Source organism: Trachemys scripta, chromosome 4, assembly GCF_013100865.1.
Source record: "Trachemys scripta elegans isolate TJP31775 chromosome 4, CAS_Tse_1.0, whole genome shotgun sequence".
NCBI lineage: Eukaryota > Metazoa > Chordata > Testudines > Emydidae > Trachemys > Trachemys scripta.
The window spans coordinates 126,195,014-126,216,707 of NC_048301.1; the positions used below are offsets into that span (position 1 = coordinate 126,195,014).

Consider the following 21,694-nt stretch of genomic DNA (forward strand, 5'->3'; position numbering starts at 1 on the left):
CCCCCCCCCCCCCCCCCCCCCCCCCCCAGCCTGTCCCCCTGCACCCGCGCTCCGGCCGCGCCACAGGGTTTTGTTTTTTTTTTTGCGCTTGGGGCGGCCAAAAAGTTAGAGCCGGCCCTGGTTGCCACTGCTCTCCATGCAGAGGAGATGCATGCCAAGCCATCTATCTCCACAGGCCTGGTAACAGCCACGCTAAGGCGCCTAATGGCATCTGAGATGATAAAGAGGAAAGTAAACCGAGCAGCACGTACCCAGGGGATGTCTAAAAACATGGATGCTGAACAGCTTACTTAACCTGGAGCCCTTTAACGCAGCGCCTGCAGCTACTGTGCTTGGGACAGGCTTAATGGGAGACACAGTCACGTGAGCCCTGCTGCCAAAGCACGACTCACTCACACAGCTATTGCAATACACCCACCATTCGGGCGTTCATTTGCAAGGGCCATGACCAATATCTAGGGATGTGGCTAAACCGGAATCTCGGCCATTGGGGCTCCTGGTGTTATAGGCATAGCACTTTAATGAGCCATCTACCATGTCCAAACCAGAGACGAATCCTTGCGAGAAAGATCGGCGCTGAGAAAAATAAACCGTGTATTCCCGGGGTGCAATGGGTTAATGCTCAAATCTGTCAGCTAGAGCGCTAGGGGCTCAAATCCCAGCCAGGTTGAACAGTTCCCCATGACATAAAGGCAGCGTGCCATTTGGCATTAACTGCCACTCCCTTATCCTGCATCTAAGTAGTGGTAGATGTTAACAGAGTAGGAGATTATTGAGGCATGATGGGGTTGGGTTTTATTCTTCGTGCAGCACCTAGCGCAGCGTGGGCGGTATAGAAAAGCAACGGCATATCATGGTAACACGCAGCAGGTCCAAATGGAGCCGAAACAACCAGCATGGCCATTTGGAAGTCTACACAGCATTCAACGGCTCCCACCACGCCTCTTTCATCTTATCTCCAGTCGCCCTAGTGCCTCCCTTCCCTGGGAGCTGAACTTTTTCCTCTTTCTGAATATTAACTCTCCAAGAACCACCACAACAAAAACTTTGCCTGGGCAGCCTGGACTGCTGGATTCTTCTCTCCAAGAATGGCCTGTATTATGTGTCATAGCTGGCATCTGCCAGACAACGAGCTAAAGAAGGGAATGACGCACTCCTTGGCCCACTGCCATTCCACAAAACTGCTTACTAACAGCTTTGGCCCTTGAACAAATGCCTTGACGTTGTATCTCTGATTTGAGAACAGAATCGGGGGGGGGGGGGATGAAAGGGGTGATTTTCTGAGCTGTCTTGGCTGTAATCCCACTGCGCCGGAGACGGGAGGGCGGCTGGGGATGGGGGGATAACCAGTCTGTGGGTGGAAAACAAGTCTCATGTTAAAGGGGAAGTTCTACTCTCGGTATAAATCTGAAGCAAGTTCACAGAAGCCAGTGGTGTTCAGTGGGATTTACACCAGTGTCACAGAGCAGAATCTGGTAGGGAGCATTTTTACAGGAATGAGAATTCAGGACTGAATGAGCATTGTGAAAAATAAACCTTCCTTTGCAACCCAGAAGAGAACGTTCCTTCCAGATCAGGGTTGAGGTTCATTAGTGAAGCAGAACAGGGGAAAGCCACACACTGAATGACTATGCTGACTGAACTGCCTTCTTGCTTGGAGTCTGACTTACTGGGGCAGCATAAGGAAGTCCGAAACTCAATGAAGGAAGAAATTAAAGACCCCCTTCATTCCTGGAGTTGATATCCCAGCCAGGAACCTTGCAGTAGTGGAGAAGCAGGAGTAGTGGGGACCCCTGATTCCACTATCGTAGGGAGTGAATGCTCTTATTATCTCAGGAGACACAAAAGTTTGAAGCTTGAGAGATGCAATTTATCTTCACAAGTCAGGGCTGGGGCCATTCCCCACTAGCACATGGAATATTAGAAGACCCACAACTTGCCCAGCCTCAAAGAGTTAATGGACAGATCTTCCGCTTCAGTTAGAAACAATGTTAATCATAGGAGCATATTTCCAAGAAGCTGGGAAACTACATGAAGCGCAAAGGGGTCAGGCATCATAATGAGCAAGGTGGGAACAGTAAGTTAGAGCATTTAGAGAGAAAGGTCTTTAGTCACTTTTCTTGCTCAACTAAACCCTTTCCCATATATCCCAGTCGAAAAGCTAACACAGAAGAGCAAACCCAGCTGTCCACCCAGCTGCACAGCTATGGCCCTGATCCTGTAATCTGTCCCATGCAGACAGATGCCAGAATCCCATTTACTTCAGTGGGACCATAAAACAGCACATGGGCCTACTGTGTGCATCTCGTTGCCCAATCAAGATGTGTATTTATGTGTACACCCTGTACAGATATACACACATGCACACTACAGCTTAGTTTGAAAGCATGTATGCTGGCCACAGAGCTCAGGGCACCGTACGTTAGGAACGCAAAAGCCATGATTAAGATAATAAAAATGAAGATAAGTTTAAGAACATCCTTTTTGAATCTGAAATCAACAAAACACATCAAGAGGGACTGCTATGGGGACGGGAAGAGCTAAATGAGGAAAGGGAACAAATACCTGGCCAACACCAACCTTAGAATGGCTTTTCTTTAAGTGGATGGACCATGATAGACACATAAGCCATACATCCCCCCTATAGCGCACACACTCTCATCTACTCTCCACCTGGGATACTGTTCCATGTAGGCAGACAGCCCAACACATTTCACTTTGAATTTGGACTAAAACACCACCACCAGATGGTAATTATGAATCCCCACCCCATTTGAGAGCAAGCCTCGGCCCGAGCCCCGTCACTACATTTGCTGGCTCCCAAGAAAGCATCAGGCCGACACATCTCCAGCTGCGCTGCAGGAAGCGGCTACCTGAATTTCAGGCTCTGGAGTTTATTTGGTCTCGACTCTGTTTTAAAAGACAACAACGAGGGCTTTAAATACCTGGATTCTGATACTGCACCGGAATAATGCCACTGACTTCTGTGGAGCGATTCCCAATTTAAAACCCATCAAGTAAGATTGGAAACAGTCCCTGGAATCTACTCTGCTGCTTCAAGTCAATAGTAAAACTCAACAGAAGCAAGATTAGGCTCACAGTTAGAGCGTCAAGCAATATACACATGCCATGGAGAATCAGAACAAGAGAGTGAACTTTGCGTACAGATGAGAACATGAGACGGATACTTCATTACCTTATACCATGAGTAGCCGGTGTGAGGATGAACTGCTACAAATGCAGAATGGTCTACCTGGATAAATCTCTTAGGTATTTATACGGCCCCTATCACCACACTATCTGAGCATCTCACAATTTTCCCGTGTATTTATCCCCGCAGGGGCCCTGTGAGGTGGGGAAGTACGGTTATCCCCATTTTACTGATGGGGATCTGAGGCCCAGATTTTCCAAGGTATGTAGGTGTTGCTGCGCTCAGCATTACAATGCCTAACTGATTTAGGATCCTAAATCTCACTTTCCAAAGGGGTTTAAGCACTTATGAGACAACAATCCCATTGAGAGTTAATGGGATTTAGGCCCTTAAGTGCCCAAATCACTTTTTAAACTGAGACTTAGGCATTGCAACGCTGAGTGCCACAACCCCTAAATACCTTAAGAAATTTTGGCCAGAGACACTACGTGAGTGACTCAAGCTCATAAGGGCAGTCTGGGAGTAGAACCCGTCTCCCCAGTCCCAGGGTAGTGCCCTAGCCACTGCACAAGCCTTCCTCTTTCTAGTTGGGTTTTACACACATTTTGTGCACTCTCTACACTGCTGAGAGTCATTTCACAGGGTGCAGTGGCAACTGGGAACTGATTCAGGGCGAGACCGTGGAGCGCACCCAGGAGAGGAGACGTGCAAGGGAGCCTTTCCAGGTGAAGGTGAAGGCAGGAGCAAGTATGTGGGTGAACGTGAGCGGGTGTATGCACCTGTGCAGAGGAGAGAAGGTGAGTTTGATGTTTCAGTCACATATACAAGTTATGAATATGCTGTATGATCTCACCTGCACGCATCCTCGCCAGTGCCAGGCACCCCAGTAGATAAAAGGAAGATGGCTCACGTATCCCTACGTATCAGCGCGCCTTGTCTGAATGTTTCCTGTGGCTGACAATCCCTTTCAAAATCTGCCACACCCCAGGGAGAGAAGGCGTCACACTACATCCCAGACTGGCACCGCCTTGGGAATGGGCATCGCTGACAAAACGGACGCAGAGGACCAAAACCCAAAGGCAGGCGTCTATCCGGGTGGGAGGTGTCTTATCTCCCTTTGACAAATACCTGAGCGGGGCGCTCTCTTCCTTACCCTTTGGCAATACTCGTCTAGCTGGTCAGGCCAACAAAGTCTTACAGAATTGAAGTGATTTCTTGGTCACCCATTCTCCAAACACTGTTGCTCTCCTTGGAGCAGCTGGGCCCCTGGGCTGGTGTTATTCCTGTAGCCTGCAGGGTGCGGACCGAGCCACTAGTTAGGGATCGCTATTTGGTAGAGGCCAGACAGCCAAAGGGAAGAGGACATTGGAGAAAGGGGCCTAGACCTGGGCGCTGCAGATTCAAGTGAAAAAATCTCAGCGCTGCACCACCAGAGTTCAAAGGGGCTGTTCTATTTCTCCTCAAGAGGGAACGCGGAGGGGCCGGTATTGATCTGTCTTCATTACCCATTTCACTCAAGTTTCAAATCAACAAAATACACTTTTCCGCTCCAGTGCCCTCCCTGCCACAGCAGACAAAAGAAAAAGCAATTTTCTCAAGTTTGCTCCAAACTCTCTGCTCCTTCCTCAGCGCCCTTCTTCCCTCTCCCATGACGGACACATTTCTAGCCCCAGAGACCTCGTCCCACAGGGGACAGGAGTCTCCCCCTTCCCCTCCAGCAGGCAGAGAGCAGGATGGTATGTTATCTCCTAGCTGGCCACCTGCTGATCCATGCTATGGCTTCTAGGTTGACAGGAAGGGGGGTGGTTTCAGAGTGAAATTGCTACCTTTTTGCCTGGAGGTTCATGGCCTCTACTCATCCACAGAGCAGATGCAGCATGGGACAGTGGCAGTACAGGAATCCCAGCTGCCTAGTCTCTAACAGGGACTGGAAACAGGCAATACAGCTGGACACTTCCAGACCTTGGGTACAAAACTAGCAGAGGGTGACATGACCCAAAGTAGTGCCCACCGAATGGCTGTTTGGCAGCTGATGGGAAATGAGCTTGGTGGGTCTCGGGCCAGATCCCAGGAGGCAGCATCCTTATCACAAGTTGCTCCCATTGCAACTGGTGCTTGTTGCCCATCCAAAGAGTGAGTGGGAATAGGGATCAAACCCCCTTTCTTACCTCTAGAGGGCATCCCTTCCAAGGCACACTGGTGGGGCAGCTGTCAATGTCTCTCTTACGTCTGTTCTAAAGGTCAACAGAGATTTCAGTCTCCAGGTCCATCATTCTGGTAATCAGCACTAAACTCACTTTTAAAAGAAAGTCACAGAGGTTGGCTTCCAGTATCCAGAGCCGTGGTTCTCAACCTAGTTACCATTGTGGGCCGCACATGCAGCTCTCTTACGTGTTATGTGGGCTGCATCCACACAATATATACACTATCTGTATGGCCCTGAGGATGTCACATGAGCCGCAGCTGTGTGTTGATTGGACCGCAAGTGTTGAGAGACATTGATCCAGAGTCACAGCTAATGGGATATAGACCGAGACACCCGGGAACCAGAAAACACCAGCCTTGTGACACCACACCCCCAGCGAGGCTGGAAAGCACCGGGCATTAGGTATTTTATCAACACGTCTTGAACTGATTCTTCCAGCATCATCTAGCGCCCCTGCACGCAGTTCCGTTATTAAGTTCCTGGAGGCGGAAATGTAGGGACACAAACCATGCCATGCGGGGGGAAGAACCCACTTACAGTGACAGTAACCACCCACATGCAATTTCTTTTTTAGGGGAGAAAAAGGGGAGGTTTTGTTTCAATGGTGAAAAGCAATTTTTTTGTAAGGTTTCAGACTTTTTTTTACCCCAGCTGCAGCAATCACAGCTCCAGGGTTTTTGCCGCCCCAAGCGGCGGAAAAAACAAAAACAAAAAACCCGGGATCGCGATCCACAGCAGCTCCATCGCACCGCTTTCTTCTTCGGCAGCAGGTCCTTCCCTCCGAGAGGGACCGAGGGACCCTCTGCCGAATTGCCGCCGAAGAGCCCGACGTGCCGCCCCTTCCCCTTGGCTGCCCCAAGCACCTGCTTGCTCAGCTGGTGCCTGGAGCCGGCCCTGACTGCACCTCTGAGTATGTCGAAGGAAAGAGGATTGGGGGAGCTTCCACGTTTGAAATACTGAGTCCTCGCAAGCTCAGCAGCTACGTACTGCTTTTCAAATACACATGAGCAACATTCTCTTAACTATCACAGCCGGCTCGATGCCCCAGATGTTCCCCTATCAGCAAGGATCCTTAGAACAGGGGCAGGATCCTGACATACTGAGGCCCAAAGGCACTTAAGAATGGAGGCACCCCAACTGAGAGACCTGGGGCCTGGTTTTGCAGAAAGTGCTGGGCGTCCACCTCTCTCACTGGCATCCCTGGGAGCTGCGGATTCTCAGCCCCACTGAATAAAAAGCAGACTTGCGTTGGAGGGAGAGGATGCCCAAAAAATGAGACATCAAAAAAATAGATCCAACTATCAGTGGCCACCTTTCATGATATCCAAGGTACGATGAGACTGACACTGCCCCTCTCTGTGCCTCAGTTTCCCCATCTGTATAATGGGGATGATGGTACCAATCTCCTTTGTAATATGCTTTGAGATCAACTGATGAAAAGTGGTATAGAAGAGCTAAGTATTATTATAATGGACATTAAGGACATTTCCTCCTGCCAGCTGATATTAGACCCTAACCTCCATGCAGTTTTTCTATTTAAATCCAGTAAACCCCAACTCAGCAAAGCATTTAAGCATGTGCTTAAGTCCCACTGAAATCAACGAGACTTGAGTATGTTCTTAAAGTCAAGCATATGCTTAAATTCTCTGCTGAAAGAGGACTGACTGCTGTGTGAGGGCCTCAGATGCCAGCAGGGAGTTTGGGGGACTAGTTTCAGCCTGAATGGGGCATTGTGCCCCCTTCATTTTGAGCAAACTCCAAAAATCTCCAAGTGAAACTCAGCTGAAAGAGAGGAGCTTTTTATCTGGATTTAACTGAGAGCCGCAAATCAGGCCAGACCGAACCCCCAGAGTCTGTTTCATCCAGTCCCATAACAGCTAAGGTGGGGAGAGAGGAGCTGAAATGAAACCTAATGGTATTAACTAGCATGAAAAGGACAGGCAGTGTGCTGCAGAACAGAGCCCTGCTCACCAGATCACTGCACTAGGAGCGCAAGAGAACGGCCAACCCGACTGTGATTCCACAGGGTGGTGCTGAGCAGGTCTGAGTGTCCTCAGCTCCCTTTGAAGTCAATGCGAGCTCAGCAGCCCAGTGCAGGATCAGGCTGCTAGCCAGACAAAGAGCAGCCTGGAGAGCCAGCCCATCCTCCTAACTCCTGCCACACAAGTGAGACAACACAAGGGTTGCAGGATAGGTCCCTTCAGGACCTAATCCTGAACAGGTGCTGATCACCTGCATCGCCCACTGATGTCAATGGAAGTGACGGGTGCTTAGGAACTTAACTCACAAAAGTCTCCCCCGGCCTCTGATTCCATAGCTCCCTCCAAGAGCAGTGTGCTTCCCCCAGTCATTCCATGCTCTCTGCCCCCCCTTCACCACCCTGGATTTGGTGGTGGAGAAGCCCTGCTCCCCGCCTGGCCGTCTCACCATACAATAGCCTCTCTCCTTCTCCACTTCAGTCTGAAGAAACCCTCCTGGTCAATCTCATCCACACCATTCCCCGTTAGATAAACTTCCTTTCAAAGGAGTCTGCTTAATCCTCTATCTCCCCTCCTTCAGATCCTCCCCCAGCTGCTGGGCAGGGGCAAGCCGGGAAGGAGGGGGCGGGGAGACAGGTTGCTATTCCTGACTCATATAGCCTACAACTTTCACAAGTTCTTTTGCAAGACAAAAGGGGGAGGAGGGAGCCGGACTCTTAACTCTGAACAAGCCAGCCAGATGGATGGACAGACAGCAGCGAAAGGGAGGGGTGGGATGGAGGAAAGAGCGCAAGAGAGAAAGCAGATCACGAAAGACTGAGGGTGAAAGGGAAGATAAACAGGCAGTGACAGAATGAGAGACACACACCATGGGAGAAGAAACAGAACGTGAAAGAGAGAAATGGAGAAATAGACACACACACACACACACACACACACACACACGTACGTAACCGGAATCTGACTTCACTCTTACTGTCTTTGTTCTTTCAAGATATTTTCCATCCAATGACTGCATTTCCTTCCTGAAAACACTATTGGAAAAAGCTGCCTGCTTGCGCGGGAGAAGCCCTGACTAATTATTGCTGTTAATACCGCAGCTGTGATTTCCTCTCATCCGTTCCCTCTTCACTTTCAAACCCATTAAGGCCACGCGGCAGCAGGTCCGCTGTCCCTGCAGGGGGTCTGCGCCTCTGAGGCAGGTGGGACGAAAACGGAGACCTGTTTCAGAGTGGCTCTGGACTCCATCCTATCCTCCTAAAGGGATAGAGGTTTTCTGGGGAGTTTCAAGCCTGCAGCAATCAGAGACAGGAAAGATCTATTAGGCCATCCAGTCCAGTCTCCTGTCCCTGCCAAGGTGGGATTCCTTCCCCTAGTGCTTTGTCCCGTCTAAAAATTTAAAAGATTTCAAGGAACGGGACTTCCACTGCTCTCACAGAGAGGCTATTCCAACCCCCAACACGCCACGGGCCTGAGCTGAAGCACACTGTGGTCAAGGGGAACGAAGGCACGAGGTGGAGCAAATACGCTCGATATCACGTTTGCCGAGAGAGAGGAAGGGAGGTGGAGACCCCCCCAGGCGCTCAAAGACACCCCCTTGCCCAGCCCCAGCGATAATGCTGTCGGTGCAGAGCTGAGGGAAGGAGAGAACAAGACAGACCTGATGGAGAGAGAGAGAGACGGGTGAAAAGATCAGGAGGCAATTATACAGCTTGCAACAAAACAGGGGGAAGAAGGAAAAACAATAATAAAAAGCCAGGGCGGGGGGGAAGGGGGAGATTAATTTAACCCCTGTTTCATTCCAGGCGCGCGTTGCCGGGGGTGGGGGTGGAGAGAGGAACAAACAGCAACAAAAACTGTCCCGTGGATCTCGCTCTCTGGGGCACCTGGATGAGCAGAAACCGACATTCCTCTCCTCCCTCCTGCCCCAGATTCCCCCTCCCGCATCCAGCGGGCTTTGGAGCCAGCTCTGCCTGCTATAGGAAGGACCTCCAGCTCAGAGAGAACTCGTGCTAATTACTTTCCTTTGTTAATTAAACCCACGTGGCTCTAATAAGGTAACCTGCTGTTCGCCGATAAATTTAATTAGCCTGAAGGGAGAGCCCCTCCGCACAGCTCTTTAAATTGTCACTTTATATTCGCTTGGGCCTTGCTTCTCTCCTTCTCTTTTTGGAGTTAGGCCCCCTTCGCCGGCCCCCCTTCGTGGGAGGAACCTGCCGGAGCGTGGCTGAGGCTGCCAGTCAACAGGTTGAGGTTAGAGAAGGACACTGCCTGTGAAAAGGTGAGGGGGTTGAGGTCATGACCATGGTCAGCCCCCTTTCCCTCTCTCTTGCAGCAATTTTACTCCTCCTGCCAGCCATCCTTTCTGGCAGCACCACATTTCCCCCCTCAGCAGCGCCCTGTCAATGCCAAGGTAAACCACCCTGGTATTGGACTCCCTCTCGTGGCTGGTCTGTGTAAGAGGATAAAGACCTACTACCGCTACCATCTCAGGAGTCCCTCTTTTAGCTCACTCTTTCAGTGCTGCAGGTCCCAGGTTCAAACCCCACTGCCAGTACCTCCCCCTCGTAGTGCCAGTGATCCCAGCGAGCTTCCTCTGGCAGGCAGTGCCCTGCCTCCTGGGAGGAGCCCATGTATCACCCTTCCCCCCACAGAGCCACGGGCACTAGCTGTCCTGGCATCTCGCCCCAGCACATGGGCCTGCTGGCCCCAAGAATGCTTTCCAGGGGACTCTCCCCCATGGGTGGGGTGTCGCAGACTCCTGGGAGGGGAGCGCTGCACCCTCCCACTGCAGTACAGACAGACTTGCCCTGTCCTTCCACAGGGTCCAACGCCCTACAGGCGTCTGCTTCTATCTCTCTCTCTCCAGGTCCTTGGTTGCCAAATCCAGGGCTGTGTCCAGACAGCTACAGAGCAACAGGACCACTCTGTGGAGAGAGGGGTAAGTCCCAGCATGTTCCCTCATGTTTAATTGGTGAATCAATTTAGTGCTCAGGAGAAGAGGGGCGAACAGGACTGGCCTGAGCCCGGGATACGGAAGGCAGCTGTTGTTCCCTCGCTCCCCAGATGTGCCAACATCCCTCATTCCTGACCCACAGCAGCCCCCTTCCCTGCTTCGGATTCCAAATCCGGGCTCCTGTTGAACTGACCGCCAGTTGCTTTGCAGCCAGGATGCACTGTGGGTTTTATGATGCGGGCAAATGGGGCCTTACAGGAGTCCACCAAAGGCAACTCCACTCATGACCTGAGCTGGGATTTAAAGCCAGATCTGCAGAGGTGAAAGGCCAGGTCATTAACCCCAGCTCCCTCTCTAACCTGGCAACACCCACTCATCCCACCTCCGTCCTGGACCCCTTGCCCGTCATCCTGGGTCAGACTATAAAATAAACTGCCCCTGCTCCCCCCACCACCCTGATGTAAGCCTCTTCACGAGAGCTACATAGCCTTAGGGTCATGTCCTTCCATATGGTCCCAGGACATATATGGATACCTCTGTCGCTCTCACACACACACTCTCCCCCTAACCCCAAATCTCCCACGTACACTAATATTACACTCCCGCAACCCTCTCCCACCATAAACATGTGCCCCTGACACACAGCTCATTAATACACACCTACTGAAAAACAGCCTCCCCCTACCAGACCCCAGCCTGCCCCCCCAGAACCCACATACGCAGGAGAACTTCTCCTTGGGTGAAATGAAGAAGCCACAAGTTAGATGGATTTGCAACAGCTGTCCTAATCCTCCCCCTAAGCATTCACCGTCTGGGATGAGCAGCCCAAACCAGCGAACGTAGGGGGAGGGGGGAAGGGGGGAGGGGAGGTGGTGAAAGACTCCTCTCCTGAAATTTTAACCTGTATCCAAAACACCGGAGACATTGTCCCTTCCTTCCCCCACTGACTTCTCTTATGGTGAAGCCCAAAGGATACGGACAGGGACTCTACAAAGTTGTTAAAAAGCTTATGGAGTCGTAGTGGAGCACGTGACCTCCCTGTAGGTGTTTTTAAGCCAGGGACTCTATGGCAGGGAGCGTGAGCGTATGCACGCATGTGTCTGTAAATGGATGAGCCTTCCCAAAGCACCCGCAATCATTTAGGAGCACCATTCTGCTGAAAGTCAATGACGCTCCTAAGCTGCAGAGGCGATCTTGGGAAGCCCACCCAGGACACAAATGAATTTCTGGAGATTGTGCCAACCCCCCTAGTGGAGGAGTTCTCTTTGTGCTAGTAGAACACTTCCCATAAGGGTTTGGGTGAAGGTGGTTCTCTGCCTCACCTGGACTGCGGGTTGCTTGTTCTCATTGCTGCTAGGAGAGGTCAGCCCCGTGGCCTGCTGCAGAAGGAACTGTCTTGCCACCTGGAGAGCCTGAAAAAACAAAAACAAAAAAAGATAAGAGAGTGGTGGAGGAGAAGAGGTAATTTCTCTTTTCAAGCTCCTTGTGCCTTATCTACCTGTGTATGCGCTCACTACCTAGACACCATCCAACTGGAGACAGACCCACTTACTGGTACGGCCAGAAGGATAAAGCAGTCTCAGGAAGCCCCTTAGGGCATGTCTATGCTGCAATCAGACACCCACGGCTGGCCCATGCCAGCTGACTCGGGCTCTGAGGGCTCGTGCTAAGGAACTTTTTAATTGCGGTGTAGACAGTCGGGCTGGGGCTGGGGCTGGAGCCTGAGCTCCAAGACCCTCCCACCGGGCAGGGTCCTTGAGGCCAGGCTCCAGCCTGAATGTGCACACTGCAATTAAATAGTCCCTTAGCCAGAGCCCGAGTCAGCTGGCACAGGTCAGCTGCAGGTGTCTGATTGCAGTGTAGACATACCCTTAAGATTAACTGGATGAGAGAGACAGAGGGATAATGCAGGGAATAGCACCAAAAGAGTGCAGCTCACTTGTTGGAGGAAGATGGCCTTGGACTCAGGAGAGGCAGGTTCTATTCTCAGTTATAGCACAGATTCTCCCTGTGTGACCTTGGGCAAGTCACTTTGCCGGTCTGTGACTCAGTTCCCCATCTGTAGAATGGGCATGCTAATCTTTGCCTACCTCACAGGGGTGCGGTGATGCTAAATCCATTTGTTAGGTGCCTGGAGGGGAGCATATAACTACCAGAGGAGTAGACCAAGTAAAGAGCAGGATTTCACCCCAAATGAATAACCAGTGACAGAATGTGGACATTCTGCAGATAATTTTCAGCAATGCAGGAGAGGAGTTTAGCAGTACTTGCTAGTGACGGCACATGAATCTGTTTATTTTATGGGCGTCTGCCTGGAAAGTGTTGTTAGTTTCCTGAGCATTCACTGATTTGTTTTCAATAATATTTATTAAGTCACTTGTATTAACTAAAAATGAAACACTTTGCTGGCATTGGAGAAAAGCACGAGTCAGTGAGATTGCCAGTCAAGGCGTGTGCAAAAACACGCTGTGAAAGCAAGTGGGGGGAAACGGTGGGGGAAAACGAATGCAAGCCCAATCAAGCGAGTGCACCAGGGCACGAGGAAGAGAGTAACTGCGAGAATGAGCGTGTGAGCACGAGGCATGCACAAGAGAACGCACGTGCGCAAACGGGCAGAAGAGCCAAAGCGTCCATGAGAGCTGGTGAAAGACGGCAAACGTGTGAAAGAAGCCGAGAGGGCGTGCAAAAGAGTAAGAGAAGCACAGGACAGAGAGGTTTCATTCAGGAGCTGAGAGCAGGCAAAGAGAAGGGAATAAATTCTAACACAAACAATCCTGTGGTAGTCCGGGCTGCTGCTCCCAGGTCCATTTCCTCATACGTTCCTTATTTTTTGCTTTTAAAGATTTTGGGGAGAGGGGGGGTACCTTTCTGAACAACAAAGTCATTGTAGTCCTGCCTGCAAGACAGGTTTTTATTACAGCGCAGAGACAGGAGGGGGGAGTGGAGGGGGAGAGGTCGCAGGGTCATAGCCCAGCTTGGCGGTGCTGCAAACAGCATGTGGGTTCCAGTGAGCTGTCAGCGCCAGGGCCGTAAATCAAGGCCCTGGCTTCCAAGAGGCGGCTGTGCACTCCTAGGCGGCGGAGGCACTTGCAGGGTGTGTCCCAAAGAAAGAGCCGCTTGTTAATTTTCCACATTTCCATCTATAAAGAACAAAGTTACTTTCCGTCAGGCATTTATACATTATATACTGTACCGTACACACTGTTCGGAGGGGCAGCTGAATTTACACTCGAAAGCGGAGAGATTAGCACACTCACTTGCACATATCCAGAGTAATTACATATCCAAATGCACGGGGGTAGGGGTAAGGCACATAATACAGTTACATACATACTTACACCTACCCAGTGTCATTAGATTCATGAATATGCCATTTCAATGGAATCCCTGTTGTTGTGTGCGCATTACACAGGACACAAGCAAATCAGGTTGTCCATCACATATATAGCATATACGCAGTCTAATTATATATTCACACACATACAGTCTGCATAATTATCTAGTGTTGACCAAACACGCAAACCACTCTCAAGCAGCCATCCAATGGACCATCAAAAAAAGATTAGCTGGCTACTGTTTAAACCAAGGGTCTAATTTAGGTCTTGTCTACACCAGGAAATTATTTCTGCAATAAGGCAGGGTGTGACTTGAAAGTGCATTAGTTATTCTGGATTAGCTCACTGTGTGCACTCTCTTATTCTGGAACAGCAGCACCTTTTTCAGTTTGGCTTAATCTGCTTCCAAAGCAATAGCTATACCAGTCCATTTTCCCATGTAGACAAACTGTAAGATGCAAGAGACAAATCTTGAGATTATTTTGAAGTGGTTACTGAAGCTGGGGGTCCTTATTGCAGGTTGCATCTACTACACACACACAGAAAGAAAATCATTTGATATTTAGACCCCATTCTCCAGTAAACATACACACGCACACACACGAATACACTGTGGTACAATACATCTTGATATGGTGCAGTTCCAGCTCCACTGTCAGAATATACCACATCAAGGGACGCAAACAAATGGAGTTGTGCCCCAAACACAGCTAAAAGCACATGTCAGTTTTGCAGCGCAGACAGGAACCAAGCTGTGTTTTTAGCTGCGTTTGTGAATCAAGCAACCGCTCTGGAGAGTGGCAACCTTATTCTCCATTTGTGGCACACTTACAATTTAGACTCCTGAAGACTAAAATGCTTTAGTCTAACACAAGCTATTGGGCTCAACACAGAGGTAACAGGGGGAAATTTAATAGCCTGGGATATTCAGGAGGTCAGACTAGATCTAATTGTCCCTTCTGGCTTACACTCTATGAAATCAATGAAAGTCAAAAGCCCAAGATCTTCAAAACACATGGAGGGGGAGGGTAAAATTGGTCTCTTAGGACCGTATTTAGGCACTTAAGTCAATCCACTGGTACTGATGGACTCCCAGTCCTTTGGAAAACACAAGACAACAGAATAATGAACAATCCACCCATATACCTTTGTGTGCTGCTGGGCACAAATTGAGTGCTTCAAGGCCAAAGCGGGGGGTAGGGGGCAAGAAATTCGTCAGAGGAACTTACAGGGAAGGTGGGAACCAGGAGAACAGTAGGCAGCTAGTGCAAAATGACCACAAGGAAATCACGCTCAGAATTCACTTGGTTTTAGGTTTCATCATCAGAAAAAAAAAAAAAAAACCCCTCCAAGGGCACATCTTCACTAGGAATGACGGTATTTTCTTACCTCCTGTTAGTACGTGGAACAAACACGAGGTAAAATCCTAGGGAAGACAAGGCAGTGTGTTTCCACATGTATGAGCACATCAAGACAAACCCTCCCCTCCCCTGTAGTCTTTACATTGACCTGATAACTCATTATTACTTGTATTACTGTAGTGCCTGGGAGTCCCACTCATGGGGCAGAACCCCAATGTGCTAGGCCCTGTACAATCAGAACAGACAGTCCCTGCTCCAAAGAGCTTCCAATTGAAGTATAATACAAGACAAGAGACCAGCAGATGGATCCAGACAGATCGGGGAGGACCAGGAAATGACAAGAGTTGGTCAGCGTGATAGACAAATGCCTCAGGGCACCATCAGCCTAGCCACTGTCAAGGCATGATGGCAAGGGAAAGAGTTTTGAGGAGGAATTTGAAGGTGGATAAAGAGGTAGCTTTGCAGGTGTTTACAGGGAGCAACTCCCAAAGAAAAGGGGAAAAGCACCAAGGTGCTTGTATGAAAATTTAAACGTGTTTAAACTATCACTAGCATTTTACTTTGTCAAATAAACAACACAATCTCCCCCCCACTCCAGTGAAGACAAGATCAGAGGGCTCATAAAACTTCTTTCTCAAGGAACCCCAGGCTGATGGGTTTGTGCAAAACTACCACATGACTGTTTCCACCTAAAAATTCAGGGCAGTTTCTACCCAATTTCATGCTGAACTTTTTAGTTTGTTCAAAAGAAAACTTGGTGGTGGGGGGGGGGACCCCCAACACGTGAACCTGCTGCAGGATGATCAAACCCCAAAGATCTTTGCACAAACGCCCAGACTAGAACGAGACTGATACAAATTACACCTCTACCCCGATATAACGCTGTCCTCGGGAGCCAAAAAATCTTACCACATTATAGGTGAAACCGTGTTATATTGAACTTGCTTTGATCTGCCAGAGCGTGCAGCCCCCCCCCCCCGAGCGCTGCTTTACCGCGTTATATCTGAATTCATGTTATATCAGGGTAGAGGTGTATTATGAGCACAATTCCTGCCAGTCTGCAGTAGGGATAGAAAATGCATCATTGTCCACTTAGAAGTCACGCTTCTGTCTGAAATTCTTTTTATTTACCTATACATAAGGCCTGCTCTATGCACAGATTACGTACTGATATAACTATATCAGGCAGGGGCATGATTCTTACTGAATGTTAAACCACTGCAACCCCTTATGTGGCAACAGCTAGTATAAAGGTCCTTAATTCAGTACAGGAGATTCCCTTTCCCATATGGGAATAGATATTCCAGTCTAAGATATCTTTACACCACTATCAGTACACCCTAGGAGGGTTGTACCTCTACCTAGAAAACTTTTGTGTTCAGACAAGCTGCAAAATTAACGCTGAATTCTCCACTCCTCCCATCTGACAGTGGTTTGTGCAGGCTCAGTATTACAGTTTCCCCCGCAGAGACAATTTCCTCTGTTGTTTGTGTGGGCCTTTCCCACAGCGAAAGGCAGAGAAAAATCAAACCTCAAAAAGAAATGGGAAAATATCATTGTGAAGAAAAAAAAAAAAAAAAACTGGCCAGAGGATTCGGGGGCAAGTTTAGAACCTGAAGCTACTTTTTTAAAATTCCTTTTTTGAAACTGACTAGATTTCAAGCTGGCAGCATCCCTGTGAGGAGCAGAAATTCCGTGTCAGCTGCAAGAGGAACTCCAAAGGTGCACGGGAACACACAATCAGGCACTAGCAAGCCTGCACGGATGTAGCACAGGGCAGCACCGTGCAATTCTTTGCAGTGGCACAAGCAGACCTGGACACCCTTGTGGCTGTACCTCAGCCTGCTCCTCACATGCACTATGTGTAAAGATCAGCGATGTGTGGACTGCACTCTCAGCAAGTTTGCAGATGACACTAAACTAGGAGGCGTGGTAGATACACTAGAGGGTAGGGATCGGATACAGAGGGATCTAGACAAATTAGAGGATTGGGCCAAAAAAAACCTGATGAGGTTCAACAAGGACAAGTGCAGACTCCTGCACTTAGGACGGAAGTATCCTATGCACTGCTACAGACTAGGGACCGAATGACTAGGTAGCAGTTCTGCAGAAAAGGACCTAGGGGTCACAGTGGACGAGAAGCTGGATATGAGTCAACAGTGTGCTCTTGTTGCCAAGAAGGCTAACGGCATTTTGGGCTGTATAAGTAGGGGCATTGCCAGCAGATCGAGGAACGTGATCGTTCCCCTTTATTCAACATTGGTGAGGCCTCATCTGGAATATTGTGTCCAGTTTTGGGCCCCACACTACAAGAAGGAGGTGGAAAAAACGGAAAGAGTCCAGCGGAGGGCAACAAAGGGGTCTGGAGCACATGACTTATGAGGAGAGGCTGAGGGAACTGGGATTGTTTAGTCTCCAGAAGAGAAGAATGAGGGGGGATTTGATAGCAGCCTTCAACTACCTGAAGGGGGGTTCCAAAGAGGATGGAGCTCGGCTGTTCTCAGTGGTGGCAGATGACAGAACAAGGAGCAATGGTCTCAAGTTGCAGTGGGGGAGGTCTAGGTTGGATATTAGGAAACACTATTTCACTAGGAGGGTGGTGAAGCACTGGAATGCGTTACCTAGGGAGGTGGTGGAGTCTCCTTCCTTGGAGGTTTTTAAGGCCCGGCTTGACAAAACCCTGGCTAGGATGATTTAGTTGGGAATTGGTCCTGCTTTGAGCAGGGGGTTGGACTAGATGACCTCTTGAGGTCCCTTCCAACCCTGATATTCTATTCTATTCTATGATGTCACCTTTGACTATATCCCTCACTGGTATCGCACAGTGAGGTAATTCTATAGCCACTTTTGCCCAAGGACCTTCACGCTTCACTGTGTCTTTGTAAGAGGAAGGGCAGATTTCGGTTTGGAGTGAGAGATCGTGGGTTTTATCCCCAACTCTGCTGGCCTACTGTGCAACCTTGAGCAAATCCATTAACACCTCCCCACCCCACCCCCCAAACCTCAGTTTCCTTCTCTTTCAATGGGGACACCACTGAACTCACAGGGGAAGCTGCAAGGCTAAATTAGCTGATCTTTGCAAAAAGTGCTTTGAGATCATTTTGCAGATGGGGCGGGGGGAAGAGGCACAGAGTGAGGAGGAAGTGGCTTGCTCCAGGTCACGCAGCAGGTCAGCGCCAGAGTCCAGAGAAGAATCCATGAGTGCCAGCTACCGGTCTCACCCCGATCTAACCACTAGGTAATGCTGCCTGCCCGGAATTCTCTCTCTCTCTCGCTCTCTAAACTCTCTGAATTATTTTCCCAACAGCTCTCTAAAAGTTAAGCACGGGACAGAGAGGAAAAAACAAGACACACAAAAGGAGAGAAGCTGAGCGAAGGCAATGCCTCAGCGTGACGGCTGAGCCGATCGGAAGCCCAGCTTGCCAAAGGAGATCGTACTGCTGTAGCCAGCAATTGAGGGCTCCGAGATACCCGGTTTTAACTGCACGAGCCACACAAGGAGAGCTTTGTTCGCGGGGAGATGCGGGGACAGCCCCTGGTTTTATGAGGCTTTGGGAACCCTGTAAAAGTCTGCATGGGTTTATTAAGCTGGCAAATTACTTGAACAAGAAGAATACGGCTCGTGCCAACGCCAGGCCATGTGTCAAAAGGGCACCGAGCCAGGCTGATCCGGGGGAGACAGGACGAAGCCCTGCCACTTGGAGACGGGGACGCCCATGACGAGTGGGCACACGTGCGCCGAGGGAGGCGAGGAGGCGCGGATGGAATGCAGGAGGCCCACCCCGCACAGGCTCTCATGGGGCAATTTAATTCACTCCCTGCTGACTCTCTCACTTTGTTGTGCTCTGAAGCACGAAATTACAAGATTTACAGGAAAAAATGACATGGCCTTCCAATCTCACACAGGGTCCTCCCCATGACAGCCCTGTAGCTCGCCCAGAGAAGCAACCCCCTTCTCTCCTCCCTCCCTCCCCCCCCGGCCCTGCCAGATGGCCAGGGATGGCCGAGAAACCAACAGAAGAGTTACAGAGATATCTGCCAGGCGGGGAGGGGGGGAAGAGTAGGGGTGTGGGGCAGGGGACAGCTTTCCATTCCAACCACCTGCTGCTAAGAAGACTGGCACCAGTTTTGTTTTGGCGCGAGCATTTTTCAATCAGACAGCCAGCACGCAGGCATGACTGGGAGGCGGAGGTGCAGCACCTCCCAACTCTGCTGTGTAGTGGAGACCATGTTACACTGTCAGTGCACTCACCCGATGGCTCAGAGTCACTGAGCTGGTTATGCGACATGGGGACGGCCAGGCTGGACCAGACCCGGGGTCCATCTACGCCAGCATGCTGTCTCCACCAGCCCCAGCTGCTTCAGTGCAAGGTGCCCTGCAGTGACTGGACCTGCCACCAAGGAAAGTTTCATTCTAACCCCGCAGACTTGACTGACTCTAGCAACTTGCACTCTGAGCTCCCTCTCCTACCTCAGTGATGAGCCCCGTGCCCACACAGCCCATTTGTGTGATTTAAGTCACCACAGAGCCAGGGCTCGGGCTGGTGGGTTAGAATTGAATGGGAGATGACTGGCACTGGCTGGCAAAACCCAAGGGCTTAACTTGGTTTTCTGAGACAGCCATACAGGAGGATGGGGACCCACAGCATTAGCCTTTCATCTTTTTCAGGGGCTTAGCATTCAGGTTAGCTACTCCATCACCACAGTGCAAACGGTCATTGAGGCAACATCCACTACTCAGGAGAGGCTACTGAGATCTAGAACAGCCGCTGGCCAGAATGGAAATGCATTGGCATAGCTGTATGGGGGAAAAACCAGCATTTTACTCCTAACTTACCAGTGATGGGGGTGAAGTAATGGCATGTTCAGAGAGGGAACATCATTCATCTTGATCCCCAGGTGACCCATTTTGCCAGTGTATGAAAGGCTCAGAGAGCAGCCCAACCCATAATCCAGGTTCTCAACACCCCAGAACCTTGTGGGAGCAGAACTGTACAGCTCTAACAAACTCAGAGGGAGTCACTTGGCAAGCAAAGAAAGCGGGTCGTCATGGGATATTCACTGCCACCCAAAGATGACCTCAGTCCATTGCCGTCTTTCCTCAGGAAACAATGAAGCTGCGCTTACAAAAGTCTTGCTTGAATTACGATGGGTGCTTTCTCTACCAGATTCCAACCTGGGGCTCCCAACCAGGGCCAGAACCACCTTGAGATGGGAGTAAAAGATGAAAGGCAAGTTTTTTTGGACAGGTCACTTGCACTTGCTAACCTCTTTCAACAGGCCAGAAGATTAGCTTCAAAAAGCAACACTTGAAGTTAGCAGTATGGATCACCCCTTAAAGCTAGAAAGCATGAAGTCCAAGTTACCCATAATTCTTCGCTATTTAATTTTGAGAACACGGGAAAAAGAAAAGAAGGTCCCCATTTAGAGGAGAATTTGGCTTCACCTCCTGCTAATGATCTATGAAATGGGGGGGAGGAGGAGAAGAGGGGGAGGGTTAATTGTACCCTGCTCCACGGTGTTATTCAACGAGTCATTAGTGCGATAGCCACAATTAGGAACAAATAGTTTGTGTCCAATTTGTCTCCTGGATGATTGTCTTTGATCAGTAAATTAGCCCATTTTAAAAAGAAGTTTGTAAGATCTAAGACATCAACAGCTGACACCGCCTGGCTTCCCCATTTACAAGACCAGTGGCAGCAACTGTTACTGAGCAGAGGAAATGCAAATGTTGGGGTGGCGGAAGGGGAAGAGACCTGACCTACGTAATGGTTTTGTGCTGAGTTAACTATGAGCTGTGAGGGGTGTTTACCCAACAAAGCTAAGATCAGGAAGACCCCCTAGTGAGGATGCAGTTATACCAGTACACTGGCACAGTTTGTATAGCTTAAGCACCGTTGTACTGGTATAACTGCGTCCACATTAGAGGATCACGCCACTTAATGACACCAGTTTCTAAACAGATATAGTAAAAATAGTATCAAAAAACCCCTTGTATGTATACAAGCCCTTAGTTCCTTGGAAAAAGAAGCTTCCCCAATTTCTAAATTCCCATCTAGATCCAGATTCAAAACTGCCCCAAAGCCCAGGGCTTTCTGAATCGGAATGTCTGGATTTCTTTGTATATGCTTCATACTTGATTTTCATCTGCTTCTTTGCAGCTAGGCTGTCCAACTCCAGAGCAACAAGAACTACTAGGAAAAAAAATCTCAGATTAATCCCGGGTGTGGTGAACGCAATGTCCGGACAACAGAAGTGTTATGCTAGTATCAGATCCCAAGAAGAAATAAGAGATTCTGCTGTAGCGAAGAATTCCCCACCAGGACGCACTGGAAAAATTGAATAACCACAGCTCTATTGGCTAATGAGTCTGGAGAGGCTGTTCTCTTTTCACCTGAGAGCCTGATTCCTTTGAGTTCATGCTATGGTTGAAATAAATACTGTATTCCCCCCTCTAATATCAGAAGAAAGCGGGTCATCACAAGTCAGTGTGTGGGGATCTCAGAGCAGGAACAGTTTGCTATCCAGCTTTCCACCCAAGACACATGGCATTTAATTCTTCCCTGGAATAATGCACCTTCTCTAGGCCAGGTTTCATATCTACTGGTGAGCAAAGCAAGCAAGCCAAGGAGCAAATGAACCTGGTGATGAAGTTGTCCTCCTGTACGAGATGAATCTGGTGCGTCTCATCCCTCATTCCTAGAAG

The 21,694-nt window shown here is 49.6% G+C and overlaps 1 protein-coding gene and 1 long non-coding RNA gene across 8 annotated transcripts in view; one reads left to right on the forward strand and one right to left on the reverse strand.

The window, feature by feature from the left end:
- The window catches only part of FOXP4 (forkhead box P4), a 144,333-nt gene that overhangs the window by 66,276 nt on the left and 56,363 nt on the right, over window positions 1-21,694 (reverse strand). For 6 of the 7 annotated variants that reach the window (XR_004645366.1, XM_034767355.1, XM_034767356.1 and 3 more), the window contains one exon: window positions 11,615-11,704. Coding sequence is in view for 6 of the 7 variants with exons in the window: in XM_034767355.1 (XP_034623246.1) it covers window positions 11,615-11,704 (90 nt within the window). In the remaining variant the exon portion in view is untranslated. Of the gene's footprint in view, window positions 1-7,784; window positions 7,896-11,614; window positions 11,705-21,694 lie in introns of those variants that run through there. The other variant, XM_034767357.1, reaches the window with a different exon arrangement.
- Window positions 9,503-18,956, forward strand: LOC117875852. The gene is made up of 3 exons (XR_004645367.1): window positions 9,503-9,617; window positions 10,206-10,277; window positions 18,296-18,956. It is a non-coding gene; the product is annotated as an uncharacterized LOC117875852 (long non-coding RNA).